Source organism: Macaca fascicularis, chromosome 8 (genome assembly GCF_037993035.2).
Source record: "Macaca fascicularis isolate 582-1 chromosome 8, T2T-MFA8v1.1".
NCBI classification, from domain to species: Eukaryota; Metazoa; Chordata; class Mammalia; order Primates; family Cercopithecidae; genus Macaca; species Macaca fascicularis.
The window spans coordinates 81,891,737-81,916,287 of record NC_088382.1 but is presented as its reverse complement, the minus strand read 5'-3'; the positions used below and the strand labels follow the sequence as shown (position 1 = coordinate 81,916,287).

Sequence of the window (24,551 nt, the reverse complement as noted above, 5' to 3'; positions counted from 1 at the left end):
CTATTATTTTAAAAGATGCCTTTATGTTTCTAGCCAATGAAGCAATGAAAATAATGCATTTGATGCTCTTCAATCTGAGTCAAAGGTCTCAAACTGAAATAACTACAGAGAAAACAGTAACAGATAAGTAACTTAGGCTTCTGGTTAAAAGGACAGTGGCTACTAGTTTCAACAAATCATTGCCATGTGACAACAACAGCCCACAATTGTGTAAATATTGGCAACAAATTAAAATTGTGTGCATGTAAACCATTTGAGGACTGGAGATGCAAATTTTGGTCTAGATTTGGGCTATCTAATATGGGAACCACTAGTCACATGTGGCTTCCTAACTTAAAAACTAGTTTAAAGTAAATAAAGTTAAAATTTTATTTTTCAGTCACACTAGCCATATTTTAAATGCTCAGTAGCCCATTTGGCTTGCGGCTCTCATATTGCACTGCACAGGTAGAAGACATTTTCATCATTGCAGAAAATTCTATTACACAACATTGCTGTAGGTCAATGAAGAATTTTTATTCACCTTCAATGAGGTCATTTCCCAACATTGAAGACTTTGGTACAGACCATGGTAACAGCTGTCACCCAAAGTTAAACCTACAAGGCTTACTGAGCACTTGGAGTGTGGAGAATGCAGACTCGTGGGGATTTTATGCCCTTAACACTGGTGATGGTAACTGACTCACCATTGCTCTAAGCATTTTAGCTCTCCTTGAGTGTGTTATGTTTTGCTATGAGTATAGTTCATAATCGATAGCCGAGTGATCAACAGTAACTACACTACAGTTATACTTAGAAAATTTGTTGCATATGTATGTGTTTTTTAATTATAATTTTAAAAATAGGCAATACTTCTATCAGAAAAAATGTATCTATTTTTGTCTCCATTATCAGAATAAGAATAGGAAGAAATAAGATCTATATAGCATCTAAAAAGAAATAGACAATATATAATAATGGGCAAAGTGTAATTTAAATAAAATAGGTTCACTTAGATAAATGCAATATATTAGGTATCAAACCAGCACCCGATTCTACAATGCCTAAATAGCTTAGGAAACCTTGCTTTAGTTATAAGTGAGCTGAGTGGGGCTCTTCAGGAAGGTAACTGACCTGATGGGAAATTACTGTGCACAGAAAATTTGAAAGTCTAGATGGACCAAATAGAGAACATAAGAAATCAGATACTGAGATTAAGACAAACTGGAGCCAGTGAGAGCTATTTTCATTAATGGTGCATGCAAGAGTAGAGCTACTATGGAAAATCCATTAGCATAGCTACCAATACATTGGATACTTTAAGTCTTATTTACACTTTATTTGGGTGATATTTAAACTTACAATGTACTTGCATGCATCAAAGGGTAGGTCTGTTGTATTTGTTATTAGTTTAAAAGCAGAGTTACAAGATTTCAGAAACATAAGAGGATTGTTTTAATGAAAGCACATTGAAAACAAGTATCTGTGTGTGTTTCTAGTATGGTGTTTTAAAAATTTCAATAGTAACATTTTGAATTACTCTCACAAATATTTTTCCATATTTTTTATTTTAGCTTGAATAAACCATCAATTTTAAATGGATAAAAAATCAAATCTACGTGGAAGTTTAGATGAGGTCTCAAAAACAATAGTTAGATCCTGCTAGGTTTTTGTGTTTTTTTTTCCAAGAATAGCTAGAGATATAGCTTTATGAGCTCCATTGGGCATCCAATTGGTAATGAATATTTGCAAGGGGTTCTTTTATTCCCCCAGAATATTGTATATACATATATCTCAATTACTTTTCAAATGGTTAGGGTAAAAATAAATAGAAAAGAAAAATGGTGAACCTGCAAATATTCCATTGTTGGTGTCACAGTAGTAGTTTTTAAACTGGAATCTCTGGCTGCTTGAATCACAATTATTGTGGTTCTTGTTAAAATGAAGTTTCCTAAGGCCCATCTTAGACCTACTAACCCAGAATGCTAGAGGGTAGACCTAATAATCAAAATTTTAAATAAGCTTCTGAAAAGATTTTTATGAACACTGAGATTGAAAAAAATCTAACACAGTGCTGATGAAAACTATAGTATAGGGTTTTTCAAAATGTAAGTGGGTGTTTAGTGCAAAAACCTAGAAGTTGTTTGGTAGAATAATTTTGGAAAGTACAATCAAATCAGAGTTAATACAAGGAAGCTAAAAATAGAAATTCCAACTTCTATCTAAAAGTTATTTCAGAAAGATGAACATTTTTAAAAAGAGATAGAAGGGAGACAATTGAAAGGATGTCTGAGAATTTTCTAGAAATGAAATATATAACTCATCAAATTAAAATAAAAAACTTGCCCAAGGGCTAAGAAGACCAATTCTGGCTGCATTATTTTTAATTATAAAATGTCAAACAATAATAATATTTATAAATAAGGGAAGGTCGCAATAAACTACTATATCCAAATAATGAAATATTAAGCAGTATTTAAAAACAATGTTCTTGATGAATCTTTATATAACATTGATATGTTTCTAGGCTGTGTTGAATAAATAAGCAAATTGAAGACATAATTTGAGTAAAAACATAAATACAAAATAATTATCCTTTTTTTCTATAACTACATCTGAGTTTTTGAACATGGGTGTTTCTGTGTAGAAATACAGAAAAGGATTTGGAAGGATGTACAAGTTAGCAATGGTGATACTACTGGGGAAATGGAGTCCTGCCCAGAATTGAGGCTTAGGTGTGGTGAGAACTATGGCCTTATCCCAATGTTCCAGTATTTTAAGAGAATTTGTTTGGGTATTTCTTTTCTTTTTTACTTGTGGTAAAAAGTATAAAGTTAAATTTACTGTCTTAACTCTTTTCAAATGTATAGTTCAGTAGTGTTAAGTATTTTCACATTGTTACTCAAGAGATACCTAAATTCTTTCATGTTGTAAAACTGAAACTCTGTACTTATTAAACAGCAACTTCCATCATCTTTCCCCCAGCCCTTGGCAACCACCCTTCTACTTTTTGTGTCTATGATTTTTCTCCACCTTAAGTACTTCATATAAAGTGGAATCTTACAGCATTTGTACTTTTGTGACTGGCTTATTTCAATTACTATAATCTCCTCAAGGTTCATCCATGTTAGAGCATGTGACAAGACTTCCTTCTTTTTAAGGCTGAATGATATTCTATTGTATGTATGTATCATATTTTCCTTATCTGTTTGTCTGTTGAAGATATTGGGTTGCTTTTCCTTTTTGGCTATTGTGAATAATGCTACAGCAAACATGAGTATACAAATATCTCTTTGAGATCCTGCTTTAAACTCTTCATATACACATTTAGAAGTAGACTTGCTGGATCCTGTGGTGATTCTATTTTTAATTTCTTGAGGAACCCCAATACTGTTTTCCATAATGGCTGTCCCCTTTTACATTCCAACCAATAGTACACAAGGATTCCAGTTTCTCAGCATGCTCACCAATACTTGTTATTTTTTGTTATTTTGATAGTGGCCAACTAACAGATGTGAAGTGGTATCTCATTGTGGTTCTAAACTGCATTTCCCTAATAATGAATGATGTCGAGCATCTTCTCATTCAATAGTCATAAGCAATAATGCTTATTGACTATTCATGTATCTTCTTTGGAGAAATACCTATTCACAGCCTTGACCCATTTGTCAATTGGGTTATTTATTGTCTTGTTGAGTTGTAGGAGTTCCTCAAATATTCTGGATATTAACTCCTTATAAGATATATGATTTATAAATATTTACTCCCATTCCATAGGTTGCCTTTTTACTTTGGTCATTGCTTCCTTTGACTTGAAGAAATTTTTAAACTTATATAGTCCTGTTGGTCTGTTTCTGCTTTAGTTGCCTGTTCTGTTGGTGTCATAGCCAATAAATCATCTCTCCTTTTTCCATAATTAGTCTAGTAAAAATTTTTAAATTTTGCTTATCTTTTCAAAAAACCAACTCTTGGTTTCATTGATTTTTTTTCTATTTTGTCCTATTCTCTCTTTCATTTATCTCTGCTCTAATCATTATTATTTTCTTCATTTTGCTAATCTTAGGTTTAGTTTGTATTTTCTTTATTTCCTTGAGTTTTAAGTTAAATTATGGATTTGAGATCTTTCTTGTCTTATAACATAAGTGTTTACCATTATAAACTTGCCTTTTAGTATTGCTTTAGCTATACTCCATACATTTTGGTATATTATGTTTTCATTTCATTTGTCTCCAGATATACTTTAAATTTCTCTTTTATTTTTTCTTTGACCTATTTGCTGTTTAAGAGTGAGTTGTTAAGCTTCCACATGTTTTTTTATTTTCCTATTTTCCTTCTACTTTTGATTTCTAGTTTTATTCCACTGTAGTGAGGAAGCTATTTTATATGATTTCAATCTTTTGAAATGTTTTAATGCTTCTTTCAAGTTCAAGTCTTCTGTTTCCTTATTGAACTTCTGTCTGGTTGTTCTATCCATAACTGAAAGTCAGATAGTGAAGTCTCCTACTATTACTGTGTTGCTGTTTATTTCTCCCTTCAGTTCTATCTAAGTTTGTTCCATATTTTGGGGAGCTCTAATGTGAGGTTTGTATATATTTATGATTGTTGTATCTTCCTGGTGAGTTGACCTTGTTATCATTATATATTGTCCTTCTTTGTTTCTTGTCACAGTTTTTGTCTTAAAGTCTATTTTGTCTGATGTAAATATGGCTGTTTCTTTTCACTTCAGGTTCTCATTTGCATGGAATATATTTTTCCATCCGTTCACTTACAGCCTGTGTTCTTATATCTAAAGTGAGTCTCTTGCAGACAGCATATAGTTGAATCCTGTGTTTTATTGATTCAATCAACCTTTGTATTTTAGTAGGAGAGTTTAACCAGTTTACCTTTAAAATAATTATTGACAGTAAAGGACTTACTATTGCCATTTTGCTAATTGTTTTCAGTATGTGGTAGACTTTTTGTCTCTTTTTCCCTGTATCTCTGGTGCTGTAGCAAGTCATGATACTGGGACACTGCCTAGGATCTGTCTGTTGACACTGTTATCTTCTCTGGTGCTAGACTAAGACCCAGTGATCCACTTCGTTATCAGTGATCCCCTGCTGGCACCCATTTGTGTCAGAGCTTAGATTCAGGCAAGATAAAAATCATTCCCTTGGTCAGCCCCTTAGAAGTCAGAAGTCAGTGGATATGTTCCACCCTTTTCTTTCTCTTTCCAGGGAGAAGGCAGGAGTTGGAAGTTTTCTCCCAATGGCACTGTGCTTTGCCAGAGGGAGGAGCCGTGGCAAGTAAAGGCCATGCATTTTCCTACTGTCTTTGATATGGTTATTTTTGGCTACGTGCTCACCTTGGGTACAGAAACACCTTAACTAAGTTCTGAATTGCTCACAAAGAAAATGGTCTGTGTATTGTTTTTAATTCCATATCTCTATGGAGGAAGGGGGGCCTAGGACTTCCTATTTTGCTACCCTGTTGGCATCAGTCCCTCTATTTATTTATTTCTTGAATAGTTAAAAACTAATTTTTCAATAAATACTTGTAGTCACAAATAACTTTAATGAAAACTTATGATCTAGATTAATTTAACAACTATGTATGTATATTCTACTGCATAAAATCCTTCTAGAAAGATAAGCCTGAATTTCTTCAAGGACAGAATGAGGGTATAACTTGCTAATTTATCTTTAATGTCCTTTCTTGTTATAATCCTATATAAAATTAAAAAGCTTATGCTAGGTCAAGTAGTCAGAGAACTAAAGAATCAGACTGAATCAAACAATTTTACCTGTACAAAATGGTTCTAATTTGTGTTTTTTAAAATCTTGATCTAATTTTTATTTTTTTAATGTTCTAAAATATGTTACTTTTACAATGTCAAAACACAGCTATAAAACCAGACAATAAAAAGATTAGTTTATACTCAGTAGTTGATTATGATTGTGTTTTTATTACACATTTTTTTATTTCTCAGGCAATGGTACAAAATAACCGCATAGAGCTTCTCAATCATCCTGTGTGTAAAGAATATTTACTCATGAAATGGTGGGTATTGAATAGTATTTCTTGTTTAATGCTGTGCCTATTGGATCTATTACAAAGTCTTCAAAACAATTATATTGTAATGGTATTTTAATGTTTTGGTTTTTGTTATGTTAATGATTTTACTTTGAAGAAATAAGTAAGGCAAATGCCCTAGAACTTAAAGTATGATAATAATAAAATAAAGTGAAAAAGACCAAATAAAAAGAAGTTAAGGTTAAAAAATGCTGGCATTGTTTATCTTTATCATTAAATAAAATATTTGGAGTGGGAGGGAATTATTATATAAGACATGAAGAAGCTCTTTAGAGACTAAAATTTATCTTTAACATTAAATGAAATATTTGGGGCATGGAAAGGATCCTTATATAGAACATGTAGAAATATCTTGGACCCTGAAATTTAGTTGACAATGAAGAAAGAGGTGTGTTCTAGGAAGAGCACTCATATTGCTGACAGATTATATGGGTTAACATCCCGGCTCTTTCATTAATTTGTTAAGTCATAATTTGCTTAGAACTTGAGAGTCCTTCTCTGAAAATGAAAAAGGTGAATTAGAAGATTTACTTGATTCTAAGCTTCAGTGAATTTACCAACAAGTTTTCTTAAAGAGATTATAACCACTTTTTCCCGAACTATCTTAAGTAAATATTTTCGTTTGAAATTACTCAATTCTGGCTTGCTTATATTTTTGTAGGTTGGCTTATGGATTTAGAGCTCATATGATGAATTTAGGATCTTACTGTCTTGGTCTCATACCTATGACCATTCTCGTTGTCAATATAAAACCAGGAATGGCTTTCAACTCAACCGGAATCATCAATGAAACTAGTGATCATTCAGAAATACTAGATACCACGGTAATTCCAAATTTTAACTTTCTAAAATAAAAGATTATAAAAAATGTATTTTTTATTAAGACTACTAAACCCATAATAAATGTGACATATCAGGACTTCATTATAAATAGCCTGTAAGAATTTGTATACGGTACTAATTTCTCCTAAAATCCTTTGTGGAAGGAGAGGGAATATAAACAAACAGGTCAACGAATGAGTAAACTAATTTAAAAGGAACTGACATGTGTTAGATGCCAGCTTAAATAGTGAAGTGTAAAACTTTAAAATAGGTGTACAAGAAAGCAGATTTACAGTTGCCAGGGACTGGGACATGGGAAATGGGGAGAGATGCTTTATGGATATGTAGTTTCCATCCAAGATGATGAAGAAGTTATGGAACTAGATAATAGTGATGGTGGTAATACACTGTGAATATACTTAATCTGCTGAATTACATATTTTAAAATGTACATGTAAAATGTAACACTTTTATTTTATTTATTTTTTTTTTTTTGAGACGGAGTCTCACGCTGTTGCCCAGGCTGGAGTGCAGTGGCGCGATCTCGGCTCACTGCAAGCTCCGCCTCCCGGGTTCCCGCCATTCTCCTGCCTCAGCCTCCTGAGTAGCTGGGACTACAGGCGCCCGCCACCGCGCCCGGCTAATTTTTTGTATTTTTAGTAGAGACGGGGTTTCACTGTGGTCTCGATCTCCTGACCTTGTGATCCGCCCGCCTCGGCCTCCCAAAGTGCTGGGATTACAGGCTTGAGCCACCGCGCCCGGCAATGTAACACTTTTAGAATGGTAAATTTTGTTGTATGTATTTTGTGACAATAAACAAATTTGTATTGGCCTACAGATTCATATTCTTTTTTAATTCAATTATCAGTTTTTGAACTTCACTTAATAAGGACATTCTGAAATGAGGATGTGTTCATCTCTAGTAAATGATATTAGTATTGGTGTCAGTTAAATTTTCTGTTCAACTCAAAGTGGACAGTATATAGAAATTAAGCAAAAAAAAAAAAATAAATAAATTTAATAGTGAAAATTATGGAAATATTAAAGTGTTTTATATCTCTCATAACTAAGTGTCTTATCCTTTTTTGTTTTAGAATTCATATCTAATAAAAACTTGTATGATTTTAGTGTTTTTATCAAGTATATTTGGGTATTGCAAAGAAGCGGGGCAAATTTTCCAACAGGTATGTAATACATTTTGTATCTCTAAAGTTGCACATATTTTAATATGCAGGACATAAGTTAATTGATAAGCTATTACTATATTATGTCATAATAAAATTACATAGCTTGACTAACATAAAGATTAGAAACACCAAGCATAAATGTTTCAAAAGGTAGAAATCACATGATTTTAGGTAAGGTCACTGCCTACTTGATATATCTATGAAAGAGATGTTCCACTTTTACTGGTCCTTAAGGATCTCTCTAACTACAAATGGTCTTTATGAGTGAACTTTCTTTTCTCTTACATAGTTTTAAAGATTTTGCTAACATAATGGTTAAATTTTGAACTTGATAATTTTAAATGTAAATATTTATGAAGAAGTTATCTGGCCCAAGACTCCATTTCAAATGAGTCTTTCTTTGAATTCCTTTTCTAACAGAAATGCTTTTTTTGATTAAATAAAATTCCAGGTTTTAATACAATTTTGGAACTTTTTACAGCAAAATTTTTACTTTATATTCTACTTTTTAAATGAGTGAGCCAAGTTCAGATCAGAACCAAGTGTATAAATTGTTTGCAGGCCCTACCTTTGGTTGATAAATGGCATAGATCCTTCTTTTCTCAGCATGGAGGTTGGAAAGTCTTTACAATTTTTTTGTATATTTTAATGAATATTATTTTTATAAATCTTATGTCTTTCATACAACACCTCACTTTCTGTGAAAATTTTCTTTGTTGCATCATGTAAGCACAGGTATTTGCATTTATAAATTTGATAATATTGCTTTGCATTTTTAAAACATTATACATTGCAAGTACTTTCATATAGATACTTTAAGAAATTTGTCACAATTCTGATACTTAGACTGTAGTGTTGCATTTTACCTTAAACGATTTAAGGCACATTACTTAATTTTTCTTGCCGTTATTTTCATTTTCCAGAAATGAAAATTACAGATTATAGTTTAAATTGAGCTATAAAGTTACATGAATTTTCTGTCAGATTTGATCTCCACATTTTCTTATTAATATTTAAATGATCTACTCTGTTGGAAATCTAATGCCCAATACATAAAAAGTTTGAAAATACCATTATTATTTGTTTTTATTTCCTAATTAAGTTTCAGTGCATGTCCCAAACCTTTTTAGAAATAACTTTAGTTCGTAAAGAGAGCTCCACATTCATGTTGTTATATGGGTAGAAAGGCCCAGGAATTACTAAACCAACTTGCAGTCCCCAAGAAGTTTCCTTAAGATGGAGTGGACTCCACAGGGAAAGCCCAGCAATTTGTAAGATTTCCTTAGGCGTCAGACTCCCATAACACCAGGTTAACAGAGGATTCTGGCCATCTCCAACACCGATTCATACCCTGGGGGCACTGAGGTCAATCCAGGATGGCATGAGGTTACTCCTTGGTCCTAAACTTCTCCCCAGCTGGCTGCAAAGCTAGAAAAATTTTATTACTGGGTGCATGTATATAACCACCTATAGATGCTAGGTCTCTATATGTGGTAATTTTTTATTATTTTTTATCCCAGAAAAGGAATTATTTTATGGATATGAACAATGTTTTGGAATGGATTATCTACACAACGGGCATCATTTTTGTGCTGCCCTTGTTCGTTGAAATACCAGCTCATCTGCAGTGGCAATGTGGAGCAATTGCTGTTTACCTCTATTGGATGAATTTCTTATTGTATCTTCAAAGGTAAAACAAGCTTGAATGATTTCCACATCCTTTAAGCATTTTTAATATCAAAAGAAAAACTACTGTACCTGGTGTAAATTTAAAACTGACTTATTCCTTTTCTAGTTGTTTCAAAATATGAAGAATTTTTTTTATACCCTATTAAGGAAACGCTGGAGCATGGTTCCAGAGTTCAGAATGAAGATCAGGGTTTCTCAAACTCGGCACTATTGAACTTTATGGCCAGATAATTCTTTCTTCTTCTTTCTTCTTTCTTCTTTCTTCTTCCTCCTTCCTTCTTCCTCCTTCCTCCTTCCTCCTTCCTCCTTCCTCCTTCCTTCTTCCTCCTTCCTCCTTCCTCCTTCCTCCTTCCTCCTTCCTCCTTCCTCCTTCCTCCTTCCTTCTTCCTCCTTCCTTCTTCCTCCTTCCTCCTTCCTCCTTCCTCCTTCCTCCTTCCTCCTTCCTTCTTCCTCCTTCCTTCTTCCTCCTTCCTTCTTCCTCCTTCCTTCTTCCTCCTTCCTTCTTCCTCCTTCCTCCTTCCTCCTTCCTCCTTCCTCCTTCCTTCTTCCTCCTTCCTTCTTCTTCCTTCCTTCTTCTTCCTTCCTTCTTCTTCCTTTCTTCTTCTTCTTCTTCTTCTTCTTCTTCTTCTTCTTCTTCTTCTTCTTCTTCTTCTTCTTCTTCTTCTTCTTCTTCTTCTCATCATCATCTGTGGAGGGGGACTGTCTTGTATACTGTAAAATGCTTAGCAGCATTCCTGGCTCCTTGCTTCTGCCCACTAGATACCAGTAGCATCCACCTTACTCCAGTTGTGACAACCAAAAATGAATGCAGACAATGCCAGATGTTCCCTGTGTGCCAAATAAGCCCTGGTCAAGAACACTAGTCTAGACAAATCTAGATTAAATAGGGGGAGTAAATGGGAAAAGTATTGGCTATTCTTGTTTTACCTGATATTATTTTGTAAACATTTACTTTGAATTAAAACACTCAAAATGAACTGATAGATATATGGGGAATCAAAGTGGTATACAAGAAAAAATAAGCCCAAAGAATCTAATTCTAGATTTCCCAGGCCTTTGACAGTTGGTAATGTTGAGTTTCATGTTATTTCACATAATCTTTCCAATAATGAGGTCAGTGTTATTATTTGCATTCTCTAAAAGAGGAAGCTGAAGCACTGAGTTCAGTAATTTGCTGAAGATCTCAGCGAGTCAGTCAAGATACAGGTATTTAACCAAAGTCTTTCTGACTCCAGGGAACGTGTCTTTTCCACCATATGCTCTGCATTACTGTGTCATGAGCACAGTGATAGAGAGTTCAGTGCCACCCCTTGGAGAGTACATGGTATGGTGAGAAAGGCAGTGGCCCAGAAATAGGATTTAAGACAGGTTCAGGCACTGTCGCACCCTTGGCTCTGTCATTATTAGTGGCTTTGGTGAGTCATTATATGTCTCTGTGAATTTAGCTGAAGTCCCTTTCAACTTCAGAATCTTGTAAGCTCCTCATTTAAAAGTCATCTTTGTCAAAGGCAAAGTACAAGTTAGAGGCCAGATGGCACACCCATTATCTATCCAAACATTTCACAATATAGGATGCAGGGGGTAGAAAAGAAAACCGAAGGAGATGAAGAGGATAAAATGCAAATCATGTGGTGTGTCCCCTGCATTAGGTGCCTTCCGGTTCATGAACTCAATCTCTGCATGATGCAGTACACAATTTATCTCTCTAATTTCTTTATTAAGCATTTGGTAGCATTTTCTTTGATATTGAGAAGCTATTATTTTTCTCTCCTACTTCAGTCGAAGTAATGTCCAGTCGTCAAGTGGTAAAATCATTTAAGGTAACATTAAGGCTGGGCACAGTGACTCACGCCTATAATCCTAGCCCTATGGGAAGCCAAGGAAGGCTGCCGCTTGAGCCCAGCAGTTCGTGACCAGCCTGGGGGTGATGTATGCCTGTGGTCCCAGCTACTCAGGAAGCTGAGGCAGGAGGATCACCTGAGCCTGGGAAGTCAAGGCTGCAGTGAGCAATGATTGCACCACTGCACTCCAGCTTGGTTGACAAAGCAAGACCCTGTATCCAAAAAAACAGATAACATTAATAATGAGAATAAAAGCAAAAGTAATGTGACTAACAGCTTGAAAATTAAGACATGATTATTCAATTAATTCTTATGTTTTCTTTTTCGAAATAACTGGCCTCAAGGATCTCATCTGTGAAATCTAATACCTGATTTAATACATGATAAATATTGTCACTGAATGAATACACTTTGACTACAAAAGTGAGTAAATGTGTGTGTCTGTGTGTTTTTTTACTTTTCTAGATTTGAAAATTGTGGAATTTTTATTGTTATGTTGGAGGTAATTTTGAAAACTTTATTGAGGTCTACAGTTGTATTTATCTTCCTTCTTCTGGCTTTTGGACTCAGCTTTTACATCCTCCTGAATTTACAGGTAAGACAGTTGCATCAGTAGTTGATTTTGTTGCTGTGAATTATGGAAATATATATTTATTCTTAAATCTAAATAGTCTAGAAAATTCTTAATTGCATAACAGTATTCGAATACTTTAGTTTTTATCTGCTATTTCTTTCAAATGACTTTTATTGCCGAAAAAAATGTATAGTTATGTTAAGTAACTTTGTCCATTGTCAAAAAGTTTATGTATAATGCAGATGATTTATTATTTATGCAGATAACATATTTTTGATGACTTTACCACTGTTTACTAATATTTTATCACTGTATTTCAGTAGCTATATACCTATGACTTTAAAAATGTATTCTGAATATAATTTTTATCATTCTACCTCCAGGAAACACTTTTTCATGGTAGAAACTTTGCATTTCATTTGTTCCTCACCATGTGTTTTCAGGATCCCTTCAGCTCTCCATTGCTTTCTATAATCCAGACCTTCAGCATGATGTTAGGAGATATCAATTATCGAGAGTCCTTCCTAGAACCATATCTGAGAAATGAATTGGCACATCCATTTCTGTCCTTTGCACAACTTATTTGCTTCGCAATATTTGTCCCAATTGTCCTCATGAATTTACTTGTAAGTAGTTTTTTCTTGTATTTTCTGTTTGTTGATCATTTGAAACATTTTATAATGATAATTATTTTTTAACTTCTTTAATCTCCCTCCACTGGGGAGATGATTACTACAAAATCTATTCATTCAACACTCATTTGGTGCCTGGGAAGCATCAGGCATATCAAGAGGCTCAGGGCATGCAAAGATGCATGCACTTGGCAAATATAAAGGATCTACTAAATGCCAGTAACTGTTACAAGTTCTAGGAACCAGTGATGAAGAAAGCAGACCAATATTCAGTCCCAGTGTGATTACAAACAGTCAGGAAGTTCGGTAATAAACAAATAAATGTGTTGCATGGGAGTGATAAATGCTATGAAGAAATAAGAAGCAGGGAAAAGCAATAAAGATGAAGGTGTGTGATGTTTTGGAGTTGGAAAGGGGATCAGAGGTTAGGCAGAGACCTTTATGGAATATATTGTCTCTATGCTCGAATTTACCATTGACCAGAGATTCAAGTGGGGAAGTCTGTCATGCAGAGGGCGTCTACAACGTTCAGATGCCACCTTGAACCCAGTCAAAGCCTAGATAGTATCAGCAGACATGAGAGTGCCTTTCCACATGGAATTCTCTAGAGAATCTGCTCAAGGCATGAGCATGTTGGCTGATGCAGGCAAAGGTGCATCCCATTCCAGGTCCATGGGGAGTCTTGATTGGCATTGTTGTGCCTGTTTTTCCTTTATCCATTTATGCACACCTGTACATATTCCACACACTTTCTTTGAGTCTGACTATGTATCAGAGACTGTACTAGGCAGTGTTTCTGGAAAGGAAAAAAAATATGCAGATGAGTAAGTATTTTGATTCATTTATTTGATACAACTCCAGAGTTTTATTTTGGTGACCTAGGAAAACAAAGGATGGCAATAGGAATAATGGAGAATGACATAAAGCCCACATTCTTCTCTGATAATTGTTTATGTTTTGGAAGATAATTATCCAGAAGAGAATTGGGCTTAGCAGTAGTACAGGTTGGCCCCATTCTGAAGATCCACACATCTGGCATCCATTGTGCATTTCTACCTGGATATCCTGGAGGAAAATCAAACCAACAGAGCCAAGACTAATGTTATCTTTTCCTTCAGAATCTCTACTGCCTCTCAGTAGAATCTCCTAGTTATCCTACTCAGATCATTGGCAGATAGTCTCTATTTCACTCTCCCACATTTTTCCACAGTTCTTTCAATAATTCTTTGGCTTTCACATCTGCTTCCAGTTGGCTTGGACTGTCATGGTTCCTCATCCAAATTGCTCCAGCAGCCTCAAGAGCATCTCCACCATACCTCACTGCTTTGTCTCATTCTTCCTACAAATGGCCACCATAGTGATGCCCTGATAATGAAAAGCTAATCCCATCAGTGGCTCTTTTAAATATTTTTCCAAAAGCTTTAATCCAGTCCAAACCCATCAGCATAGCAGGCAAAGGTCCCTGTGAGCTGGATCTTACCAAGATCTTTCCCAACACCTCACTGTTCCCAGGATTTACCCAGAAATGCACACTCCCTGAGTGCGCCACACTTTCCTTCATGCTGTCTGGACTCTGTACAGGCTCTTCCTTTTGCCTGGAAAACATCCCACCATGGGTTAGCTCTAAGATTTCAAAACTCAGCTGAGGTATCATTTCTTCAGAGCAGACTTCCTTAACCACCCACCCGTCTCCAATTACCTTACTCTATTGGGTGCTCTTTCCTTGTGTTACCATAGTTTTTAGGATACAAACAAATAATAATAATAAAACCTACTTCCTAGATTATTGCAAAGAATAAATGAGCTAATACAAGGAACTTAAAACAGTACTTGGGACATGATATGCATCTGATAAATGTTAGTGACCATTAAAAGTTAATAATTGATCTCTTCTATGGCTTATAAGCTCAAATGTCTTCAGAGCCCAGGCAAGTATCTAAAATATGTGAAGCAGCAGGTATGAAATGGTTAGTTTTAGGGTTAGTTTTTTGTTTGTTTGTTTGTTTGTTTTTAGACAGGATCTCATTCTGTGACCCAGGCTGGAGTACAGTGGAGTGATCATGACTCACTGTAGCCTCCACTTCCCAGTCTCAGCTGATCCTCCACCTCAGCCTGCCTAGAAGCTGCAAATACAGGTGCTCAACACCACACCCAGCTAATTTTTGTAGAGATGGGGTTTCGCCATATTGCCCAGGCTGGTCTGGAACTCCTGGGCTCAAGTGAACCTTCCACCTAAGCCTCCCAAATTTCTGGGACTGCAGATGTGAGATGCTGCGCCTGGCAGAGATGGTTGGTTTTGATGGGGGCCAATGTAAATTGGAGAGAGCACCCATCTGAAAACTTGCAAATTAAAAACCAAAACAATATTATCCTGCCCAGTGAAACCTATTTCCTGACTATATCCAGTTCTCAGTGCTAGTTTGCAAGCCCTAGAATGTATTCTCCCTCTCTTCATTCATTCTGTGACTGTTTTGTTTACCTATTACATGCCCTGCTCTATACTAAGCACTGGGCATACAGTGGTGAGCTTGACAGATCCCTCATCTCATAGAGTTTACTGGACTTTGAGCTCCTCAAGAGCAGTCACTGACGTTTCTTTCTGGTGCAGCATGCAAGATGCTGGCTCAGCAAAGGCAGGAACTAAGTACCAGAAAAATAAATGAGTGAGTGAAATCAGCGAATTCAACAGATTGAGTAGAACTGAGCTAGGAGCTTCCCCCCTCCTAATTCTATCTAGCCATACATTTCTGGTTTCTCACCAGAGCCTCTCCTGCCCCTATAGTATATGTTTCCCTTCTGAACATATGTAAGATATAATATGTATCATTCTCTCAGTTTAGTATTATTTTCCATGTTGTTAAATCACTCTTGTCTACCTTAGTTACTAAACTCCTGGAGTTTCCCACCATGTTGTGTGGCTACACCCAATTGCATGTGATATCACATCATCCCTGTCCTTTCAAAAAATAACAGATTATCTTAAATGAAATGAATTTCAGATTAATTTATGTGTCATAAGTTTTTATAGCACTTAAGAGTACTGAACCTCAGAATGTGGCCATCACCGTTGCAGAGGTATATAGGCCTTGTAGTTTTCTGTAAGGTGTATGACCAAAGTATTCTGCAGCTGCTACTACTAGTAGATCATATGCCCACTCTCCCACTTTAGCCACAGAGACCTTGCTATGGTTTCAATTTTTATGTCCCACCCAAAATGTATATATGGAAACCTAATCACCAAGAAGATGGCATTAGAAGGTGGGGCCTTTCGGAGGTGATTAGGCCCTGAGGGGAGACCCCTCATGAATGGAGTTAGTTCCTATGAAGGAGCTTATTAGCTCCTTTGTCCTTCTGCCACATGAGAACACATAGAAGGTGCCACCTATGAGGAATGGGCTGTCACCAGAAACCAGTTCTGCCCGAGTCTTGATTTTGGACTTCCCAGCATGCAGAACTGTAAGCAATTAATTTATGCTATTTATACTTTACCCAGACTAAACTATTTTGTTATAGCAGTGTGAATGGACTAAGACAGACCTTACATGCATTTTTCAGTGGGCCGTTAAACTGTGGTGATTAAATTTTGTGTCATACTTCAGATTGGTTTGGCAGTTGGTGACATTGCTGAGGTCCAGAAACATGCATCATTGAAGAGGATAGCTATGCAGGTAAGTGCAGTGCTTCCCCACTTATGGCAGTGTTATCTTCTGGTAAACCCACAATAAGTTAAAAATATTACAAGTCAAAAATGGACATTTTGAAGGAATATGCCAGTTGTAAATTTATACCACTTACACTGTAAAGTTGGACTGTTTACCCTCTTGATCATATGGCTGACTGGGTTCTGTGGCTCGCTGCCACTGCCTGGCATCCTAGGAGAGTACCACACACTGCTCGCCCAGAACAGATCAAAGTTTAAAATTTGAAGTACAGATTCTACTGAATATACATCACTTTCACACCACCATAAAGTCAAAAATCATGAGTCAGACCATCCTAAGTTAGGTATTGTCTGCATCACGTTTATTTAAACTTACTGAAACTAACACCATTATCGTTTCTTCCTTTTCTGAGAGCACAGTTATTTAGCATGGAAGCTTTCTTAATCCTGAGGAGTCACATCCTGTGTCTGTTTGCATGTTATCTGGTATACCTGCTCTAATAAAAGATGATGAAAAAAAATGTCCTAGAACAATCTTAGCAGAGAAATTGAGAAATTGCCTGAGCACCTTGTGTTATGTTAAAATGTGGCCACCCATGTTAAAATGTGGCCACCCAGGTAGCTAGCTGCTGGATCGAGAGCATCACTGGCATCCTAGCCCCACTGTTCGAAGGCGCTCCTTATATTTTATGTAGGAAATCACAGGGTACCCACGGCATGATTTATGTTGACGTTTTAATTGCATCCGTGAGGTTTTGTTCTCTTGTGACATCGCTCTCATTTTTATAGACAATTTGATGTAAAATTTGGTGTCAAAGTTTCCTGGCTAGGTATTTGGCTATTGAACCTTGTGAGGTACCTTTCTGTCATACAACACAAAGTTATTTTTATGCTCTTGACTGGATTGTCTTTAAATTTCAAATTCAAATGGCCATTTTTGATGCTTCAAGGATATTTGTTGACCAGTTGACTATATGCATTCAGAAACTTTGGCCAGTTTGAGAGAGGAGATAGAAAAGTCGTGTAATGATATAACTTTCTATTCACTCTTGTCTCCTCTTCACTTTTATTTGTCCAAATTCTTTCTTCTTTGTTATTCATTCAGCCATACACTAATATTTATTTATTGAAAAACAATGTTTCAATACATAGTGTATACAAAGTCCAGTACAACTTATGAGAGCCCAGAGGAAACAGAGGAATGTGATCCCTGGCTATTCTACTTAGCACACCAGCTAGGCATTCATAGAATTAAATATCAAAAATCAACTGAGAACCATTTGTAAATTATATGCTCTATGACATGGCTGTATATTATACAGAGATAACAGAGTGATTGGAACATTTAGAGAACAAACACAAATGATTATCAGGTACAGAAAAAAAATGCAAAAATAATTAAGGGAATGCTACATGGAGGGGGTGAGATGAGTCAGTGTTGAAAGATAGTTGAGATTTAACAGGACATTGATACCGTCCTGAAAGGAGGGGCCAGCAAGAACAAAGGGCCACATCAGAACTGGGGAAAACGGCCAAGGCACTGGCCCAAGGCCCCGGCCCAAGGCCCCCTTGCCTGGAAGGATCATTCATGTTAGTGGGTGATTAGATTGCTCCAGATGATAGGGGGGTTTATTCAAAACCAGCAAAGAAAAACCTTAGCAAAGGGCACTAAATGATGAAGTGCTTCAGGTTATTTTGTAAGTTAGCGAAGAGTTATTCTCAGCCCTTCCACAATGAAAATGGTGTTTATAGTGATCTGTTATTATTTTGGTTTAGTGAGGAAAGATTGAAGGCAGGAAGAGCTAATGGCAGGTTATTACTGTCACAAAGATGGTGTTTAGGACTTCAGGTGTATGGATATGGAGAGGAGATGTATAAACCTCTTGGCAGGTATGTCAGCAATACCTCATAACTGCCCTAACAGCTCTTTAAAATACCTTGGGGAATAGATAAAAACAATAATACAAGCAAAGTTGGGGAAGCTCACTCAATTACAGTGTCAGTGGGGTTGAGCTGAAAAGCACAAACCTATATTGTTTACTCTGCTCTCTGAAAGTAAATGGCACAAATCCTAGTGCCCCCATGTTATCTATGCCTTGTTTTGGATCAAAAACAGCATCGACTGGAAAACCAGAAAGCCATTCTCCTACTTCTCCTGAGTGGTTTCTTAAGAAACTCTCTGCATCCATTCTGAAACCTATGTCTGAGCCCACAGCAGAACCATGAGCAGAACCAGACAAGTAGCACACATTTCCGACAGGGCCGTTTAGTTCTCTCAGGGAATCATCTCCATGGGAAGTGGAGACAGGCCTTGGGACAACGCATGCTGGGAGATGTGTTCTATATGGGGACTGTCAGTTCCTTAGGGATAGGTGTGATGAGTATTTTGAGGGACTTGAAACTGTTTGGGTGTTTTTAAATGTTGGTATCTCCACTTTCCACCACAGTTTTGGCAGCTGCAGACAGTCCATAAACATTTATATCCCTGCTGCAAATTATAAAGGGAAATCCACAGAGTGCATCTTACCCTTCAGCATGGAAAACCCACCAGTTAGAGGAGGTAAAGATGCTCCCTGAGCCCAGCGGAGCCAGGCTCAGTGGGTCCCGCCAGACCCATACTGGACTTGGGGCTTTGCTTGCCAGCCTCCCCCAGGACCATCTTTGAGAGACCTATGTAGATAATGAACAGGTTAAGACACACTATGTATTTTATCTGTTGGCAAACATCAAGCTTGAGTAAATCTTTTTCAATCAAGTGTCAGGAAATAAGACGTGACTTCTAAAACTGTATGTATGGGAAGGGGAAAGTAGTATCACCCTAAAGAGCAAAGGGGAAAAAAAAGAACCCTAGAAATTATTATAGAAAATCAGTGAAAATATTTAACTGGTATTATTAATAAAATACAAGAAAACATAGCTTTTCTTGAAGCTGGAACTAATGCACAGTATGTTAAATGGTGGTAAGTGCTGTAAAAATAGCAAGGAAGCCACATGGGGGAAAGTCATGTGGGGGACAGTGGGGAGCCACAATTTTAAGCAGTAGTGTCAGGGAAGTTCTTACCATTTCACTGTTTATGGCTATAAATTGCTAATATTGGAAGGTGTTTGGTGTTAGAAAGCAAATCTCACTAGTAGTTACAGTAAACATACCTATTTACCAGATACAAAGGGGTATAAAAAAGCAGAGATAAATTTGGCAAAAATAAATGAAAAAAATTAAGTGTGGAGAAATATCTCATTTGCTATCCCTGCAAATAGTAATTAGTAATTATACTTAAAATTCATCGTAGATAAACCATTTTGCACCTGATAGCACAGACATGAAAAATGCATGACATACTCTTAGGCCTGAGAGTTCTAATTCTTTTACTGCTTACCTTTGTCTTCCTCCAGTTAAGCACTCCTTCTCTCCTGCGCTAGGTGTGTATACATATGTACACACACACATGTATGCATGCACACACACATTCACACTGTCCAGTTGTGCACATTTTGTAGTATTGCAATACCCCAAGAGTATGAACTACCCTTTTCTTCTTTAAATCTCCAGCATTGAACAATAAAACATCAGGTGACTATCCCTGAACAATAAAGAGCAAGTGACTAAATATTGAATTCCTTTTTTAAGCAACTTCTTCCTCTCTTTCTTTTCCTGCTCCAAGGCAGATTGCTGCCCTGTCAGTGGGTGAGGTGAGAGGAAGGAGCAGGTGACTGTGAGCTAGGGGATAAGGAAGCCTGGCCAGCCCAGCTGTGGCACAGAAGTCAGGACATAGAAATCAGTTTTCATTTTGCTGTATTAATGATTGCCTCTGTGCCATATAAAAATTCCAGATACTAACTAGTGATTCTATCATTAAACCCAAAATGCACTTTAGGTGGAACTTCATACCAGCTTAGAGAAGAAGCTGCCACTTTGGTTTCTACGCAAAGTGGATCAGAAATCCATCATCGTGTATCCCAACAAACCCAGATGTGGTGGGCTATTATTTGTAAGTACACATAACAAATAACAACATCAATAACATGACACTGTTTGACATCCATTCATTGTGTTAACCCTAAGGGGGCCCTTTTATAGACTTTGAGTCTTCTCTGCCTGTGGGCAGAGAAGTTGTGCTTTAAAAAAAAGGATATGATTAACCCAAGACGTGAAAGAGCTGGGTGAGAGGAGGGTGATATTTGCTCTCCCCTTTCAGGTGGCTCATCCATGGCATCTGTGTTAAATGCATGCTGTCCCTGTTAGAGCAGATGGGCCAGGGACCAGCCATACCCTTTTAGTGTCTTTTTTACAGTACAGGTATACTTTATTTGCTTTTCCCAGTCACATGTCATTTACATTTATGTGTAGATATATATGTGTGTATATACAGCCAAGTGTTTAGAATACACAATAAAGAACACACATTCACACACACATACACACACACACACACACACAATGTATTAATCCGTTTTCACACTGCTATAAGGAACTCCCTGAGACTGGGTAGCTTATAAAGGAAAGAGGTTTAATTGACTCACACTTCCGCTTGGCTGGGGAGGCCTCAGGAAACTTGCAATCATGGTGGAAGGTGAAGGGGAAGCAAGGCACCTTCTTCACAGGCAGCAGGAAGGAGAACGAACACATGAGGAACTACCAGACAATTATAAAACCACCAGATCTTGTGAGAACTCACTCACTATCACGAGAACAGCATGAGGGAAATCACTCCCATGATCCAGTTACCTCCACCCAGTCTCTCCCTTGACACGTGGGGATTATGGGGATTATAATGCAAGATGAGATTTGGGTGGGGACACAAAGCCTAACCATATCACACACACACACACGAACACACACACACACACACACACACACACACAGAGTGTCCACTATAGAAAAGGAGCTAATTAAGTGATCAAAGACTAAGCAAGACCATTGCATTATAATGCAAGAAGGGCCATATGAAGAGCCAGAATAACTGGGTGCGAATCCTTAGTATGCCTGGGCTCCCTTCATCTCTACACCTGTTCTTCCTGAGTTCTTTTCAGGTTAATTTCCCCTGTGTAGTCATAAGGTGATAAAGTGGCCCTGAGTATCAGTTTAGGCTTTATTCTAACCCCACAGTATCTCTCCAACTGATTTTACACATGTCCATGGTTACAATTACTACCGAAACAGAATGCTCAGCAACTGATTTCTCAATCCTAGAGCTCACCCTTCAGTTCCTGGCCCCTACACCCAGCTGCCTATTTGACATCTCCACTTGCATGTTTTAAAGGTGCCTCACATTCAGCAGGTTCAAAACCAAACTTCAATGCTTTCATGTTTCACCCTCTCCTCACATATCCCCTACAGGAAAAGAAGTGAAAAAGTCCTGGTTCCTCCTTGCAACAATGTCAGCACCATTCATTAGCCTGTGCGAGCCAGCCACCCAGGAGTCACCCTTGATCTGTCCCCTCCCTCTCCTTCTCCCCTCAGTCTGGTCCATTTGACTTCCTGGGTGTCCTGTGCAAGTCACCATTTTCTCTTGCCTGGAAGCCTAGAATTGCCTCATTCTTGATCGTTTCACATCTGCCCTTTGACCCTCTCCAGTCAACTGTGGTTTAAAAGATATTAAATTAAAATGAAATGTATTAAAATAACATTTCAGAAATTTCTCCAGGTGAAACTTTGTTGATTGGTTGAGTTGTATTGGATAATGTGCAGTGCAGTTTTAGAAAGTAGCGATGAATCTCATATAGAATACCACCTTCCATGATGGGCATTTCTCATGAAAATGTACAGAACAATTCAGCTAAGCCCCTTTCTAAACAATTTTCTACCCTAATTTACTGCTCTTCTGTTTTATCTGTACATGTTTTATTTCTGTCTGACTATATGTATGACTTCCTTTCACAGCTGTTTCTTCACATGTCTCTTTCTCCTGGCAGATTGTGGGTTCCTTGAGGGCATAGCTATGCCTTATGCATATTTGTATCAGTGGTGGTTGAATTTTGGCACATGCTTAAGAAAAAGTTCCTGAATTGAATTCAATTTGAGTAACTACTATTTTTTTATCCAACAGCATATATTCTATTTTTTATTTTGCACTGGAGAAATAAGACAAGAAATACCAAATGCTGATACGTCTTTAGAAATGGAAATATTAAAGCAGAAATACCGGTATGTATTTTTCCTTCTATCTGTACTTGAGAAATTTAAAACTCATAAATAATAATGCACAATATAAGGTTATATTTTATATTGGTGTTTGTTTATTTTATAATTGTCATGCTTTATTGACAGCTGTAGCTAGTGTATTGAGGGTCATGAGACATTCTCTAGAACCAACAACATATTTGCCGCTATTCACCAATCAGTTTGGCTTCCAATAATAAGTGAATAAAAATTAAAATGCTGATTTTCTTTCTCTTGGAGGTAGTATTATAAACTGTATTCTTCATCTGAATTCATAAAGCAAAGCTCTGAAAGCTTTTGAAGATCCCTGGAGTAACTATGTGGTGGGCAGTGGTTAAGCATGAGGGTTTTACAGTTAGTTAGTACCTGAGTTCAAACCCCTATTCAACCAGGTACTTAATAACTATGACACTGGGCAAGCTGCTTAACCTTTCTCTATAATAGTTTCTTACCTGTAAACTGGGAACAAAAATAAACTAGCCATGAACTAACAGTGTAACTTTGGGAAAAACCGTTTAAACTTCAAAAACATTGTGTTTCCTGGAAGGATTGTGACTACCGAGGTTAAAACCTATGCCTTCCTACAATCAGAAGGGCTAAAAGAAGAACTGAAAATAAATTCATGAAATGTGTATGTCCTTTTAGGCTGAAGGATCTTACTTTTCTCCTGGAAAAACAGCATGAGCTCATTAAACTGATCATTCAGAAGATGGAGATCATCTCTGAGACAGAGGATGAAGATAACCATTGTTCTTTTCAAGACAGGTTTAAGAAAGAGCAGATGGAACAAAGAAATAGCAGATGGAATACTGTGTTGAGAGCAGTCAAGGCAAAAACACACCATCTTGAGCCTTAGCTCCTCAGACCTTCAATGAGGCTTCTAATAGGGGGGTGCATGACTTGCTGGTTCTAATTTTCAGTTTAAAAAGAGTGAGGAAGACGCAAAAATCTGATTTCACTACGTGTGAAATCGTGGTTCCTGCATGCTCTATAAAAGTAAACCATCTTTTATCCTCTACTCATATTTTCTACCAATCACTATATATTGGGGATATCTTTGCAGATATGTTCAAATTGGACTTGACTTTGATGAGAGATAATCTCATTATTTGAATGGGTAGAAAATGAATTTGCTAGAACACAATTTTTAATGAAAAGAAGTAATAAATGTAACTATTAAGCTAGAATGCAAATGTCAGTACTAAATTCCTGCTTGCTAATTGCATAATATGTGATGCCCTAGAAAATAGTCACAAGTATTAATAATGCCTTAGATGATAGTCTTAAATATTAGGTTGAGGTCTACCTAACCTAAGCTTCTTCTTGGAAAGCTTCTTCATGTTGAAAGAACCTGTGGGTGGCACCATGTGCACTATTCTGTTCCTACTGTGATGAATAGCCCCACCCTTCTTGCTGTCCCCAACACACCTGATGTCACTTTGAACCATATAGTTGAAGCAAAAATTAATAGGCCTTATGATATGCACGAATTTTACTGTAGATAATATATGTTGTTTCTGTTTTTGTTTGCCAGTGAGCATAATAAATGTAAAACCTATATAGTATCCCTGTCATTATTGTATGAACCTTTGTTTGAGATTTGAAGAAACACGCCTGCATCACATATTCCCTTTTTTCTTTTGATGTCTACTCAAATCATGAATTAATCACATACCTCATCATTAATCTTTTCAAGGTCTTTCTCTTGTTTTGTCTGATTTTCTCCATCATCCTGATTTGGATGTTTATTCCCTCACTACCCCCAGGAGACATTCATGCTAATGGATATGTCTTTGGCTAAGTATGTGTCCTTGTGTTATGCTATACAGTGTTGTTTTGAGTCTGTTATTATTTACACAGATGTTATTATGCTATAGCTTTTATTTCTGATTTCTGTTTTTTTATTCTTATTTCTCTTCTCACTTATTTCTTAT

At 36.7% G+C, this 24,551-nt stretch overlaps 1 protein-coding gene across 1 annotated transcript in view; it reads left to right on the top strand.

Annotated features, from left to right (window-relative positions):
* TRPA1 (transient receptor potential cation channel subfamily A member 1) overlaps positions 1–24,180 on the top strand; it is a 54,323-nt gene extending 30,143 nt beyond the window's left edge. The window contains exons 18-27 of the mRNA XM_005563522.5: positions 5,948–6,018; positions 6,713–6,875; positions 7,968–8,057; positions 9,581–9,750; positions 12,056–12,185; positions 12,608–12,790; positions 16,396–16,464; positions 20,333–20,446; positions 22,505–22,602; positions 23,263–24,180. Coding sequence (XP_005563579.2) covers positions 5,948–6,018; positions 6,713–6,875; positions 7,968–8,057; positions 9,581–9,750; positions 12,056–12,185; positions 12,608–12,790; positions 16,396–16,464; positions 20,333–20,446; positions 22,505–22,602; positions 23,263–23,473 — 1,299 coding nt within the window. The 3' untranslated portion in view covers positions 23,474–24,180. The remainder of the gene's footprint in view (positions 1–5,947; positions 6,019–6,712; positions 6,876–7,967; positions 8,058–9,580; positions 9,751–12,055; positions 12,186–12,607; positions 12,791–16,395; positions 16,465–20,332; positions 20,447–22,504; positions 22,603–23,262) is intronic.
* The last annotated feature ends 371 nt before the right edge of the window (positions 24,181–24,551 follow it).